The sequence below is a fragment of the Psammomys obesus genome, unplaced genomic scaffold, assembly GCF_907164565.1.
Source record: "Psammomys obesus unplaced genomic scaffold, mPsaObe1.curated_primary_1811, whole genome shotgun sequence".
NCBI classification, from domain to species: domain Eukaryota; kingdom Metazoa; phylum Chordata; class Mammalia; order Rodentia; family Muridae; genus Psammomys; species Psammomys obesus.
The window spans coordinates 9,944,653-9,959,471 of record NW_026596091.1 but is presented as its reverse complement, the minus strand read 5'-3'; the positions used below and the strand labels follow the sequence as shown (position 1 = coordinate 9,959,471).

At 41.8% G+C, this 14,819-nt stretch overlaps 1 protein-coding gene across 1 annotated transcript in view; it reads left to right on the top strand.

Annotated features, from left to right (window-relative positions):
* Cfap54 (cilia and flagella associated protein 54) overlaps window positions 1–14,819 on the top strand; it is a 301,678-nt gene that overhangs the window by 86,756 nt on the left and 200,103 nt on the right. The window contains exons 27-30 of the mRNA XM_055627824.1: window positions 7,378–7,503; window positions 9,372–9,489; window positions 11,509–11,604; window positions 12,867–12,993. Of these exons, the coding sequence (XP_055483799.1) occupies window positions 7,378–7,503; window positions 9,372–9,489; window positions 11,509–11,604; window positions 12,867–12,993 (467 nt within the window). The remainder of the gene's footprint in view (window positions 1–7,377; window positions 7,504–9,371; window positions 9,490–11,508; window positions 11,605–12,866; window positions 12,994–14,819) is intronic.

Here is a 14,819-nt window from a genome sequence, read left to right as displayed (position 1 = left end):
CAAGTGTTTGCAGAGCATTGTGCCCATGAACTTATCTGAGGAAAACACTTGAGGACACACTTTATCAAATGACAATTGATTCCAAGCAGAAGTCCTGAGATACGGGTAGACAAAAAGAGAGGAATAATAGGAACAATGAATCTCTCAACATATGTATTATTACAAGTAAATAGATGATAAGGGTGTGAGTTGGATTTTGTAAGGTGAATGCTAAGTAGGAAGGTTTCTTGAAAGACAAGAGTCATTCCTGAAAGACAAACTTATTACTAACCCCAAACAAAAGCTTCCATTGTATCTGAGGAGGGGTGAGTGATACCAGGTAGATTCTTGGACCATGTTTGTACAAAATTATGACCATTACATGAAGTGCGTGTAGCCCAAGGCTCTTGTTTTCTCTGAGAGGACACACACACATATGTAAAGATAATTTAGTTATATGTGACTGTGAACAGAACTTTACAGTTACAGTAGGACTTGTAAGTGTACAGGGAGGAAAAAGAATGACGTTCAATCCCCATCCTGAAAGGCAAAGAGGAGGGACATCAGAAGAAGAAGAAAACAGGAAACAACCTAGGAACCTGCTACAGAGGGCCTCTGAAAGCCAGAAGAAGAAAAACAGGAAACAAACTAGGAACCTACCACAGAGGGCCTCTGAAAGCCTTTGCCCTGCAGACTGTCAAAGCAGATGCTGAGCCTGATGGCCAACTGTCGGGCAGAGTGAATGGAATTTTATGTAAGAAGTGGGAAATAGTAAGAGCTGGAGAGGACAGGAACTCCACAAGGAGAGCAACAGAACAAGATAATTTGAACACAGGGAACTTGCCAGAGACTCATACTCCAACCAAGGACTATTTATGGAGATAACCTAGAACCCCTTCACAGATGTAGCCCATGGCAGTTCAGTGTCCAAGTGGGTTACCTAGTAATGGGAAGAGGGACTGCCTCTGACATAATCTGATTGGCCTGCTCTTTGATCACCTCCCCCTGAGGGGGGAGCAGCCTTACCAGGCCACAGAAGAGGACAATGCAGCCACTTTTGATGAGAACTGATAGACTAAGATCAGAAAGGAGTGGAGAACCTCCCCTATCAGTGGACGTGGGGAGGGGCATGCATGCAGAAAGGGGAGGGAAGGTGGGACTGGGAGGGGAGGAGGGAGGGGCTTATGGGGGGATACAAAATGAATAAAGTGTAATTAGTAAAAAAATAAAAAAAGTTAAAAAAAAGAATGAAGTCAAGAGAGAGAGAGAGATAGAAGCCAACACAAGAAATATGGGCTGGGAGGGAAGCAGGATAATTTAACCGAAGCAAGAAGCAAGAAGCAAGGGAGAGTGTTCAATTTTAAAGATGGAGGAAGCAATAAAATAATTTTTAACCACTTTACAAAGTTTGGATGATCTTAGAAGACAAGCTTCAGAAGGGCTTGAAATGCATGTTCTAATACAGATATTCCTTCAAGAAAGACGTCTACAGTGAAGAGGACAATGGTGATGGTCAAATACCAACAAAAGTAATGGAGGGAAATGATGATTTTCAAGCCATAAAAAGCAGCGTTCAAAACCACGGACATTAACCAGAGACAAGAGTGGCATTGTATGCTGTCCTTTGACATTTCTGGGCTGACCTCCCCTGGATGTTGGAAGACTTCAGATCTATTACATGCTGGTCTCATGACAGGTTCAATGTCCAGCATAAAAGACCAAGTCTTGCCTCTGGTTGGTTATTAGCATCACAGAAAGGGAAAGAGTTCAAATTCAAATAAAGCTTGATTTTTTTCATATAACAGCAAATCAAGAAACAGAAAAATAAGATTGCATGAAAAATGCCACAAAGACATTTGATAACAGTTAGCAACCTTTCCTTTAATAAAATTGCTAGCGAGTTCAGGATGAAAGAGAGCTGCTGAATAACGATAAGGACATTTACCCAAATTTTAAAGCAAATATCATGCTAAGTGGCAAATTTCTGAAGCCATTTCCTCAAAAACCTGGCCCAGGAAGGACTTTTACCAGGGAGTCATTATTTTCAGAGGTTCCCTGTGTGATAGGCATAGATTTGAAATACTTTTAAAATAGTAGAAAGGAAAAATGTAGCTTATAATTTTAGGGGTCTCAACATCTTGTAAGGAACAATTAGAATCATATGAAGACTATATCAAGTAGGCATATATTAAGCAGATATGATAGTTTTATTTTATGTCAGAAATCATTAGAAATGGAGAGGGCAGACTACACTACTCAAAACCCAGCAATGAGTCAGAGAACCTGAATGAAAGAACTGAAATCTTCTCAAGGATAGACATCCAAATCTGAGCATATGGCAGGCTACACCAAGTTCCTGGACACCAAGATATGCTGTAACAGGAATATAAATCTTTCCTAAAGTAACACTTAAGTTTAAATCACAATTCCCATGGGCTTCCCTAGACTTATTTAAAGGTTCTCAATAAATACAAAACCTCACACATAACCACCTTAGTAAAAATGGTGTTAACAGCATTGTGGGAAAATCGATCCGTGGACTAGATTAGAGGGTTCAGCCCACGTCTCTGGAAGAAATGAGTGTGTTCCAAAGGTAGTAATTTGAGGGACCATAGAGACTCTGCTCTATTATTATGGTTTTCGGTGTTGGGAGCCCTGGTGTAAGTGACTGAACATCTGAAGTAAACCCAGGGCCCTACCTCCCACCATAATGACCTCCAGCTGGATCCAAGGAAGTCTGTATGGCCTTGGAGTCAGGGGTCACCTTCCTCAGCAAGGGGGGACACATGCCGGGAAATTTAGCTAGTTGTGTTTGGGACATTTTTGTGGCAGGAAATTATAAACAAAGCTAGAGGCAAATATCAGAATGGGAAAAAATACATGGCAGGTGCAGGACTGTTAACACTGATTGCTCCAGAGAATAAATAACCAATGAGAAAATAGACAGTTTTTTTTTAATAGTTCATGAAAAAGAGAATCAAGATTATCGTTAATCCCATAGGGTGTGGTTAAAGATTTGAGCTGCTTTAAAGGTGTAGCAGTGAGCAGGTATCAGGTGACGAAAGGCCATGTTCTGAGATCCAAGAGGAGACTTCAAGGGGTTTCACACTCAGGGATGGTAACATGGATGTGCATTATAGAGAAAGAAATTGTTCCAGTGTGTAGCAGCTAGTGATCTGAAGGGTATGAGACCTGAGGCAGGGGATGAGTTTGAAGGGGAGTGGTAAATAACTACACAAGTGGAAAAAGCAAGAGGCAGAGGAGAGTGACAGGCTCAAGAGTTATTTATGAGCTGAGTGGAGAAGCTGGCAATCCATCATGTTTAAGGGGTGAAGGACGCAAAGGCAAGGGCCTGTGTTAATGCCCAGCTATATCTTCCGGACAACTGGACAAGCACAATAATTTTAATTGGCCCCAGAGGAGGAATATTTTCTGTGTGTGTAGTGAAGAAGAAACTGATGTGTTCTGGATAGATTCAATTTTGAGGCTTGCAGAATATCCAAAGAAGTGCTCCTCAAATGGTCCTGATGGCCAGTTGTTCAGGTGAGGAGAATTACGTGTAACAGCAGAGGGGCCCCTCCACATGGACCACAGCTGAAGCGGTGGCAAATTAGGATGCTGCCTCAGACTGTTGAGAGAGAAGGGAAGAGTTACTTATGTAAAAGGTCCAAAGATACACTTAGTCCAGGGAGCAGCTCTGGCTTCCAAACAACAGTCATGGGAAGGAGTCTGATGACACCACACCTGTCTGTCATCTCCCACCCTTCTCAGCCTTTCTGCTGCATTTGTCTCTGTCCCCATCAATTGATGTAACCACTAGCAACACCTACCATTTCTTAGTGTTGCCAAATTCATTAGTACTGTGCTGGGCCTAGAGTGCCCCTACTGTATTTCATTATTATTACCATCCTCCTCCTCATTAGATTTTTAAATCCTATTTTATGTGTATGGGTGTTTTGCCTGTATGTATGTGCACCATGTGTGTGCCTGGTGTCCATGGAAATCAGAAAAGGGTGTTGGATTCTCTAGAGCTGGAGTTATAGACAGTTGTGAGCCACCATTTGGGTGCTGGGAACTGAACCAGGTCCTCTGCAAGAATAAGTGCTTTTAACTATTGAACTACCTCTCCACACCCCTACTACTTTCTTTAGCGAATGCTCATCTGTTTGGCTGCCCTTCCACGGCAGAAGATTATTTCTGTGGAGGTGTGTCCCTTTCAGGTAAGGGAAAGGGCAGCTTGAACTCTCCTTCAGAACACTGAACACAGTCAAGCACCTCACTTTAATGACAGGGACCACTCAGGGCTCCAGCCTAGGGAAGAAACTATATTCCAAGGTATCTGGTGACTACAATAGCAAATTTTCTGTTAAGAACAAACAATAAGCCCTGCCTATCTGAGTATCGAAAACATTTTAATTCAACGTCTGCAGGGAGAAAGGATAAAGATGTGGAAGGGAGAGCAAGGTTGCCTGCTGACAGTGAGGGCGTAGAAATAGGAGTGGGTTCCAGAGAGAGCAGCTGTGGAAGATGGGGGAGGATGCTGGTTTCCTTAGGCCCCTGTGGAGGCCACATCCTTGAGTCCTCCTGCTGCCACCTTCAGCCCTTGGTGTACAGTGGCTCTGGGCTTGCTCTGTGCACTTCCTAGTTTGCCAGTCATGTCCATACCTCTTTCCCCCTCACTTGAGGAATCTGGGGATTAAGTTATATCATACTGGAAATGACCCTATAAACATTCTGACTTGGAAAAGGAATATAATCATCAGGATGTTTGATATTGGAGCTGGGTTTCTTCCCAGCTGGTACAGTTGGGCATTGCCATTTTAGAAGTTTCCTTTGGCTTGGTCTGTAGTTCCCAAATCATGGGCTATCTCTGAACCCCAGATTTCAGGTGTCAGATTTCATTTGACACAAATAGCTCTAGGTTTTCTCTTAGAGCATGTGAAACTCAGTCAAGCAACAGTTTTCTCATCTGAAAGAAAATCCTCAGAGAACTCAGGCTTTCTTATTTAAGCAACAGTATTTTCCTCAAGTTATGGCAGTCCCAAATGAGGTGCCAGTTCTGAGACTTGTCCTTGTCATCTCACAGATTTTTGCATTGTTTTAAAGTTGTCAGTGCTAAACATTCAAGAGCATTTCTGTCCATTATTTGGTATGATGAATAGGATCAGTCCTTTGTCTTTCTTTTTGTTAGAAAAATCAATTCTCACTTATTGTTTTCTCATTATATATTTAGACAAGAGGGGGGAGGTCACACAGTTCTGAGCCAGAAGAAAGCATACCATGAGCAGCTGGTCTAGAGTGCAGAGTGCTTGTCAGCCCACGTCCGTTTTCAAATAGCAACGCTTGCCCCACTCATACACACGGTTTTTCAATTTCAATTAGAACACGATTACCTTGCTCTCCTCTTTTCCTTTCCTCCCTCCAGCCTCTCCAAAGTCCCCTTCCCACAACTCTTTCCATATCTCTCCAACTCTCAAATTGGTAGCCTCTCTTTCTTTGATTATTGTCATATTTTTGTGTGTGTATGTGCATGCACATACACATAAAATAGAACCTGTTGAGTCCATTTTTTGATTGTGTGTGTGTGGTTTCAGAGATGACCACATTGTATTGGATAACCAAGAAGGGGGCTCACCCTCTAGGAGAGGCTAATTCTCCCTCAGTTTTAGCTGCCTATGGCTCCTCGAGGTGGGATCCTGTGACATGCCCTTCCATGTCAGCATGTCTATTGGTATTATCGAGGTTCTGATCTTGTTTATGTAGCTGTTTTTAGCAGAGACTGTTTCACAGCTCACTCCCTTGTATTCTGGCTCTTACGTTGGGACTGAATTCCTCCCAGCTCATTGATCTCTGCATTGTGTTTAGTTGTGGTTTTCTGTGATGGTTTCCATTTGCTGTAAAGATTCTTTGATTAGAGGCAGTAGCTACACTTATCCAGTAAAGATGACTTTGTGACCAAGCATCTCATATACATTTTGTCATGACATTAAACCTTTGTCTTAGGCATTCTACACCCTGAAGGGCCTAGCCCTGCCACAATGTCCTTGCTACATTTTAGTCCTCACAATGCAGTGCTTTTTTAGAACACATTGTCTTGTCTTCACAGAAACATTCCTGCTCCTTAGTATTGGGTAGGTCTTACCAGATATAGCTAACCATTCACTGTTTCTAAGTCCCTTCATACAGGCCTTCTCCACGTGTGAGGTAGCAGTGATTATGTATCTGGAATAAGAACCATCTTAACAGAGTGTGTCTACATGTATAGCACTTTAATACAAACATATTTATTATATATAGTTCCCCCCTGGGGCTTCCCATGAGCATGTGCCCTTTCCTTCACTGAGTTACTATAGTGGGAAATGTGCAAACCAGATTACTGGGCACAAAATCTTCTTGGAGCTGATGCTAGAACCAGGATTTTAATGATAAGATATACCAAGCCTTAGAAATAAGGGGTGACCAGGTACATTAGGAAATGACTCAGCCATGGAGAGACACAAGGTTCTGGTTCTGAAACATGGAGGTGTCAGGATTATGCTCTGCCCAATAAGGACATGGTGGTGAAAGATTACTCTTTAAGTGGACAAGAGCCAGACTGGAAAGGGCAAAGACTGACCACTGGGCAGTGTAAATGAGAAGGACAGAGCAGGTCTTCCTCTCTAAGAGTCCACATACGCTTCCTCGCAGGTTTTCAGAGGATCTGCCCAACCCTCCACTAAGATGTTTTGCAAAGCACCAGGAAGTGCTCCTCTCCACACTCAGGGTACCATGTAGTCAGGAATGGTGCCATTTGCCACAGAAGGTGACTTGAGAGAAGGTGGGCATGGTGGCACCTGTCGGCAATCTGGAATCGAGCACTTTGTTGGTAAAGACGGCATCAAGAGTGCTAGACCATCCTCAGTCATGTAGTGAGTTAGACACCAGCCTAGGCTCCCTGAGACCATGTTTCAAAAACAAAGCAAGCAAAAAACAAAAACCAAACCAACCAACCAAACAAACAACCCCCCCCCCCAAACAAGCAACAAAACACTCAAAACAAAAGGTACTGTGTATGTGGCCTACAGGAACAATTGTTTTAATATGACTTTTAAAAGCAGAAATAATTTTTTAATGGTGGAGTGCTGTATCACAAAGCATAAAGCGATATGTCCCAGAGAGATAGGAAATGCATTATTGATAAAAAGCTGTGGTTACTTCTCTGTTTAAAGAATAGTAGAGTTACATATTTTCAATTCTAAAGAAATATAATCCTGGGCTAAGTTTCCAGTTTTCTTAACAATTGTGAGGTGACTTAGGGGAATTTGAATTTATGAAAAAATTCATAGTCCAATTCAAATGCATTGGACTTAGAAACAGAGAGGCTTCCAGCAGAGATAATTAATACTTATTTTTAATTAGATTCTACGTTCCTGGAAGGAATATGACCTGGCAATGTCTATTATAAATTATGGGAAAAAGATGTTGGACATCACATCAAAGTGCAAATCTTTATTTGGTAGTGACCAAGATGATGTTGGAGATGAGGTAATTTGTTTTATTGTTTTGTTTCTCTTCTTTAAATATATTTAGTGGTTTCATTTAATAACATTAAACACACCAGAAATCGATCAACTTATCATCTTTATGTTGAGGAAAGTGATTTCATTATGAACTTCTTTAACTTAAAAAAAACATTTTAGAGATATGGTCAAGAGCTATATTGTTGAATAGTCTACATTCCAAGTACTGACTGCAAGGTAGATGAGGATAGATCTTTCTACAGTCATGTGGACATTGTACTGCAAAGGCATTTTTAGGAAGCATTGAGTCAAAGTTGCTTTGTTCTGGGTGCCTCACAGAAGGAAATAAACACACAGCTGTACTTTCATCTTATGCTCAAAGCCGAGATACCTAGACTACCCCCCCCCCCTTTTAAACAAGGCTGCTGATTTTGAGACTAATCTTCCCCATGTGCTTCATAAGCAGGAGTCTTAGAGGGACTTAGGCTTTATTGCTTTTTCTTGGAATGGTGTGGGCTAAATGTGTTTGTAGGTCAGATTTTGAGAAGTTATTTGGTTTCCTGGGCTTCTGAGACATGCCAGGAAGGGCCTTTGGCCTCTTGCCACTCACATTGAGTTAGATTGGCTCCATACCTCCTTCCTAAGATAGAGAAGCAAGACATCCTGTTGGCTGGTAAGGTTTCTAAAACATCCTGGCTAGAGGACCTTTTAAGCTGTAACATCTTTTGGGGGAGTAGGTTATGGGGTTTGCTTTGCCTAGAGGGAATTTTGATTAAATTGGAGGCGATTTGAGTTTGTTGTTTCAAAGCCAATTGCCCCTCATGTCATCCAAACCTTGACTCAAAAAAAAAAAAAAAGCTCTGTATAGTTTTGTGGTCTCACTCCTCTCTTCTTGAAGCATCTGGTCCTGCAGGAGGCTGTGACACTTCCCCCTGACTAAGGTTGTAAGATCTGCTAATTTGTCAGACCAGAAATCACTAGAGCCACTGGAGACCTCTTCTCAGAATAAAGAGGCTTAGAAGGTTTTGTTTGTGATAACAAGAGACCGTACGGGTCAATTCTCATTCTCAGATGGAGAAAACATGGTGGGGAGCCTGGACACACACAGGCCAGTCCTTAATCTGCTAATTACTGATCCTGTTAGGTTTTAGCGAAAGGCAGAGTGGTAGAGGCCATTAGTTAGGTTGTAATGGAGCTCCTTCTGAGAGTACGAATGAAAGGAATAAAAGGAGAGCTTCCCTGGGGCTGGCTGGGGATTTTACTTTTAGGATTTTCTGGAGGTGACGGCTACTTTAGGAAGAGTGCGGTGACTGGAGATGTGGCACAGTAGGTGGAGTGGTTTCGAAGCATGCTTGAAGCCCCAGGTTTGATGCCTTGCTCTGCATAAACCGATGGCCGTGGAACATGCTTGTAATCCCAGCACTAGGGAGGTGGAAGAGGGGAGATCAGAAGTTCTAAATCATCCTTGACTACTTAGTCGTTTGAGGCCAGCATGAGCTAAAGATACTTTTTCCAAACACACACACATGTATATACAGACAGATACACCAAGACACATGTGCAAAGAGATACACAAAGACACACACACCCCACCACCACCACCACCACCATCACCATCGCATGTTCCAGGAGGTGATGGCTTAGGGTGGGAGTTCCCAGATGGGAAGGAGAAGAAATAGGAACATTTTGGTTCTCTTCACATAACTCTTAGAACCTTTATCTAGAATGCAACATTACAAGTTACTATAAGTTGCTAATTGTTGGCTAGCTTCACAGATCATAGTTTTGCCTAATAAATAGCAAAGGGATAAACAGAACATAGAGCAGGTTATTTGAAAATGACAGTTTTCCTAAGGTGTTGAAATACGTTTTGACATTTACCAATATTTCTAGGGTGTTTTTACGAAGAAAATGTCAAAAACCAAGAAGCCACAGCAGGTGCTGTTGCCTGAAAAGATAAACGAACAGCTGGGCATGTTGGAGACACATCTACTCAAACTGACAAAGCAATGTAAGAATTTCCCTCTTGTATCTGTTTAGCATTATGTTTCTTAAAATGAGAAAATACTTTGCTGAAAGAATTAAGATGAGATTAGTATTTGCTAAACCCTTTAAGGATTATGCAGCGTGTCTACATCAGGCCATTAATCCTAACAACACCTCAACAGGAGCTTGCTCACTGCTCTTTACAGGTGTGCCGTATAACGATAAAGGATTTACTCAGGATTGCATGGCTGCCTTGGACTTGGGCCCATGTCTTCCTCCAGCTTTAGAGTAGGTCTTTACAACCTTGGCACTATTGTTATCTTGGTCTAGATAGTTCTTTGCAGATTGTCCTAGTTGGGGCTATTATTGCTTTGATGAAACCCCATGACCAAAAAGCAAGTTGAGGAGGAAAGCGTTTGTTTATTTGGCTTGTGCTTACATGTTGCTGTTCATCGCTGAAGAAAGTCAAGACAAGAACTCAAACAGGGCAGGATCCTGGAGGCAGGAGCTGATGCAGAGGCCATGGAAGGGTGCTGCTTACTGGCTTGCTCTTTATGGCTTGCTCAGCCTGCTTTCTTCTAGAACGCAGAACCACCAGCTGAGAAATGTCACCACTCACACTGGGCTGGTCCCTCCTCCATCAATCACTAATTAAGAAAAAAAAAATGCCCTCCAGCTGGATTTTATGGAGGCATTTTCTTAATTGAGGTTTCCTCCATTCAGATAACTCTAGCTTGTGTAAAGTTGACATAAGCCTAGCCAGCACAGTAGGGGTGTCCTTTTCCTAGGCACTGAAGGATGTAGGACAGCATCTTTGGACCCTGCTCATAGGAGCAGAACACACCATCTATGATATTGTAGCTGACTAGAAAGCTATATATTGGTGGTAGTGTGTGAAGGGGTGGGAATGGCCTCAAATTGAGAGTTGCTGCCGATAAGCAGCAATTACGCATGGGAGAAATCCCAGGGTTGTGTAATAGTGTTACTGGGAGGTCTAAACCCTGACCTACATGAGTAGTGAGAAGAGTGAGAGATAAGCTTAACTTTGGGTCATCAGCCTATAGGAACTTCATAATGGACTGATGTCTTAATGCAATGATTAGTATTTTAGACTTTGCAGTTTGCAAAGCTACCTGGGAATTTTACTTTTTTTATGGTTTTTACATTTTTGTTAAAGCACACTAAAGTATTGCAGAAAAAAGAATGCATCCATAGTTCTCCCAAGTGGGTGGCCCCATGGTTTTTGGGAGCTGACTGAGAGAGTATGTCCCAGCTCGTCCCTTTTATAATATACTTTGGCTATGCTGTTGTCTTTCTCTCATTTTCAACATATTTCTTGCCTGTTTCAGGCTCAGTTTTTATATTAAACCTGATCTTATATTGTTCTAATAATTAGTTAATCTAGTTTAGGAAAAACTGAATTCAGTAACAATAAAAATGATTTTTGCAGTGTCCTATGTGTGAGACACCATTTAAAATACATTAAAAATCATACAAATTCTATATAACAACCATAAAAAGGAAACTGCTTTATCTCCATTTTAAAGGCAAGAAAGCCGAGGCAGAGATTCTAAATATTCCACCACCACCAACCACGAAATTTCCCATTTTAAAAGTGTCAGGCTTAGAACATGAGACAGAGCTGGGCAGGGTGGCACACACCTGTAGTCACAGCACTCAGGAGGCTGAGGCAGGAGGACATCCATTTCAGGTGAGCCGGGGCTACATTAGGAGTCCATGTCTTAACACCAAGTAAATGGACCCTGACACAGACAGTCCGGCTCTGGGGGTGCTGTTGCACATTATCAGTTCTAGAGTGACTTCAAAAGGATGGGGTTACTGTAACAGCTAGATCTTGATTGGGGGGGGTCCCTTAAATTTTAAGGGAAAGGAAAATAATTGATTTTTTAATTCCTATGTATTTTAGTATTTAGTATTTAGTTGAATATTTTCCCTATTTATTAAAAAAAATCCTCCCCAAAAGATTAATATGTTTTGGTTGTTGCGATCCAAACAGAAATTAGAATTTCCTTTCTTTTTTAAGTCTCAGTCCTCCCAAGTGAACTCTCGGGAGCAGAGGACCCGATCTTTCTCTACCCCGTGGTTTTAAACTGGTCGGTGAAAGGCGCCATGAAGGAAAGTGAGTAATGGGAAAAGGACTTATGCCACTGCATGTTACTTCTGTTGTGTGCTCCGAGATGTCTTCCATGCTCAGCGTTCTCACCCACTGAGAGTAGTGTAGACCCTTGACTGCTAAGTCATTGGGAAGCCTAAAACACTTAAAGTCTGGGAAGGAAAAGCCTTCCCGGCTGCTTTGAAGCAAGCTGTGTGTCATTATGAAGCTGACAAAAAGAAGGGCCCTGGAAAATGCAGTCATCATCCAGCGATGAAGAGATGGCAGCTTTTTTGGTTAGCTCTGAGTGATGTGTAAGACGTGACCAGCACTTTCTCCTGATAGCCATACAACACAAGCAACTTCAGTTAAATCTTTTATTATTGAGGTTTTTGTAGGATGAACCAAATATGCAGCATAAAATACCAGTGGCCTTTGGAATGAAACAGTAGCTCATCCATCATGTACTCCTTTAATATTTATAAGTGAGATATTTAACTAGTAAGTGGGCTCATTCCAGAAGAGAGTAATCCTTTCTCTCCTACCAGTCACTCACTGCTTGGGGTTCCTCACCTAAGGATGAGGCCCCCACAAGATTTCCCTCATCTTCCTTGGATGTTGATTTTTGTTGTCATTGTTCAGGATGATACAATGTTGACATTTCATGAGTGGCCTCCTTGTCATAGCTGGAAGACCCAATCTCACAGCAGACTTTCTGATCCTTTGGCTTTTATGCTCTCTTTACCCTGTCTTCTACAGTGTTCCTGATCCTTAGGCATGGGGTTTTGACACAGATGTATCAGTTTGGTTTGGGCACCCAATGGTTAGTTGTTCTCTGCATTTTGAGTTGTGTCTTTCTATAATGGGCTCCATCTGCTGCCAAAGGAAGCTCCTCTGACAAGAGCTACATTTGTCTGTAGGTATAATTGGTTTTCAAATATAAATATCCAGTCCTAAAATCATATATATACATCAACACTGTACAGGCTCATCAGGCTGTATTTATATAAAATTATTAGGGTATGTGTGCGTGTCTGCATAACAATAATAATTTAAAAAAAAAGAGGCCATGCTCTTGAGAGGGAATGGAGGGGGAATGGGAGAGGTTACTGAGGGAGGGGAGGAATGGTATAATTATATTTTAATTAAAATGAAATTAAATACACAGGAAATATAAAAGCAGTTAATTGACGTGCCTGTTGTGCCTAAGGACTTCTAGCACTTGGAGCCTTTTGGCACCTGTTGCAAGGGACAGTGGTAATTCTCCAATGAACTTCTTGTTTCTATAGTCATGAAATTTAAGCAAAGACCGAGATTCCTGGAATTCTTTACACAAATTATGCTCAAATGCATGAACGAAGAAAAGTTTCACCTCGTAGTGGAGATAGCTGCTCCTGTTTATGAGTTCTTGAAAAGGTACTTGCTATTCAAGTTATGCAAATGTCAAAGGCTTTTACAAAATAGATGAAAAAAGCGCAGCACGGACAACTGTGAGCTGTTAGACAGAGAAGGTTTGTGTCTGTGTGGGCAGTGTTAGGCCCAGGGAGAGCCTAACTACCAGAGAGGCAACTGAGGGAAACGTGGAAACGGATCCATGCAAAAGCAAGAGGTTTATTCAGACCATCGCAAGACTGGGCATCCTCGAAAGTCAGCAAGGAACAGCAGTGAGGGTGGAGGTGGAGACAAAAGCCTTGGGTTTTTAAAGGAAAAAGTATGGGGAGGCCTGGGATTGCAAGCTTGTCAGTACAGAATTGGTTAATTTTAGGGACCCAACGGACCTCTAAAGGATATCTGATTTTTAAGTCACACCGAGGATGTCTTATGATGTACAGATTCAGTCTTAGTTGGGGAGGGGGTAACCATCACATCCTGTGACTTCCCCAAAAAGCGGAGTGAAGAGCTATCTGGGTAAGGGAGCTGTGACCTTCTGGACTGGTAGTGAGGAAACCCTATCTTGTAATGCCAGTTTGGACGGTTCTTTGCAATAGGGGGGAGACCTTGAGAGCAATCTTTTGTAACAGGGAGAGGACCTTGGGCATCATTGGCCTAGTTTAATTTTTTTACAGCAGGGTGGGTCTTGTCCCAATTCATCTGCTTCCTCTGTCTTTGTCCTTCTGCTTTCTGGAAAAGTGCTGAGAGAACTTAGTTAACATGGGGTATAAAATTCATATAAAGAGACCTGTAAAGTTAACTTGTTCCTCTCAGTAGCTAACTGACTATCTGTAAAAATATTTATGCAGCTGAACTAAGCGGAATGTGTCAGAGATAGGGGACGCCCAACTCTCACTAGAACAGACAGGAAAGAGAAGCTCTTAAGAGCAGTAGAGTTGAGCGAGTAGAGCAGGGTCCGGTAGAGACTTCGGTAGAGAAGACAGCACAGTAGAGTTGAATTCAGTTGAGTTCATATAGTTCAGTACAGTTGAGTTGAGGTCAGTCAGTTGACAGTCAGTGGGGAGTCAGCTGAGAGGCAATGAAGTGGCATTTCAGTTCGTGGTAGTTCAGATCAGTTCAGTTAGTTCAGCTGAGTAGAGTTGAGTTCGGTACAGTTGAGTTGAATGAGAGCGGTGCAGTGGAGTTGAGTTCATTTGTGAGTTCCTGAAGAGGCTTTTGAAGCCAGAGAATAAGGAACCAGAAGATTAGAACAAATTGCCAGAGTTAGTTTGAGGCCAAGCAGAGCAATTCAGGAGAAGCTTGAAGAAGCCAGTTTGAGTCAGTCAGCTTGGAGAAGAGTTTGACCCAGAACAGCTAAGTTGATCCAGCCAGCCAGAATTCAGAATGAGCTAGAAAGGGTGAGCTTATTTTGCAGTAAGCCTGCGAGATTACAGTTTCGTCAGGCGAATAAAGGTTACAATTACACTGATGCCCTCTCAGTCCTAAGTGATTGCTTGTACTTTTTTGTCTGTATACAGCTTTTCACCACATATGAATAAGACTTTTTAGCGAACTGGATGCAGAGAGTAAACAAGTAGGAAAAAAAGTAAAGCCAAGTGTACTGAACAATATATAGAGACAGAAATCCAAAATGAATACTAAGATATAAGTCCAGGAATAAAATAATTTTTTTTATTCTCAATGCAGATGGAGTAGGCGATATGAAAATATAATTATCATTGGTAGCCACATGAACGATTAGGAGTTTTCTAAAAATTATCTGGCCAATTCAATGATTATTCCTATAAAATTAAGATCAGATGATTTTCTATTAAACTAAGCCCCAAACAAGGAAACTCATTTTACCTTCT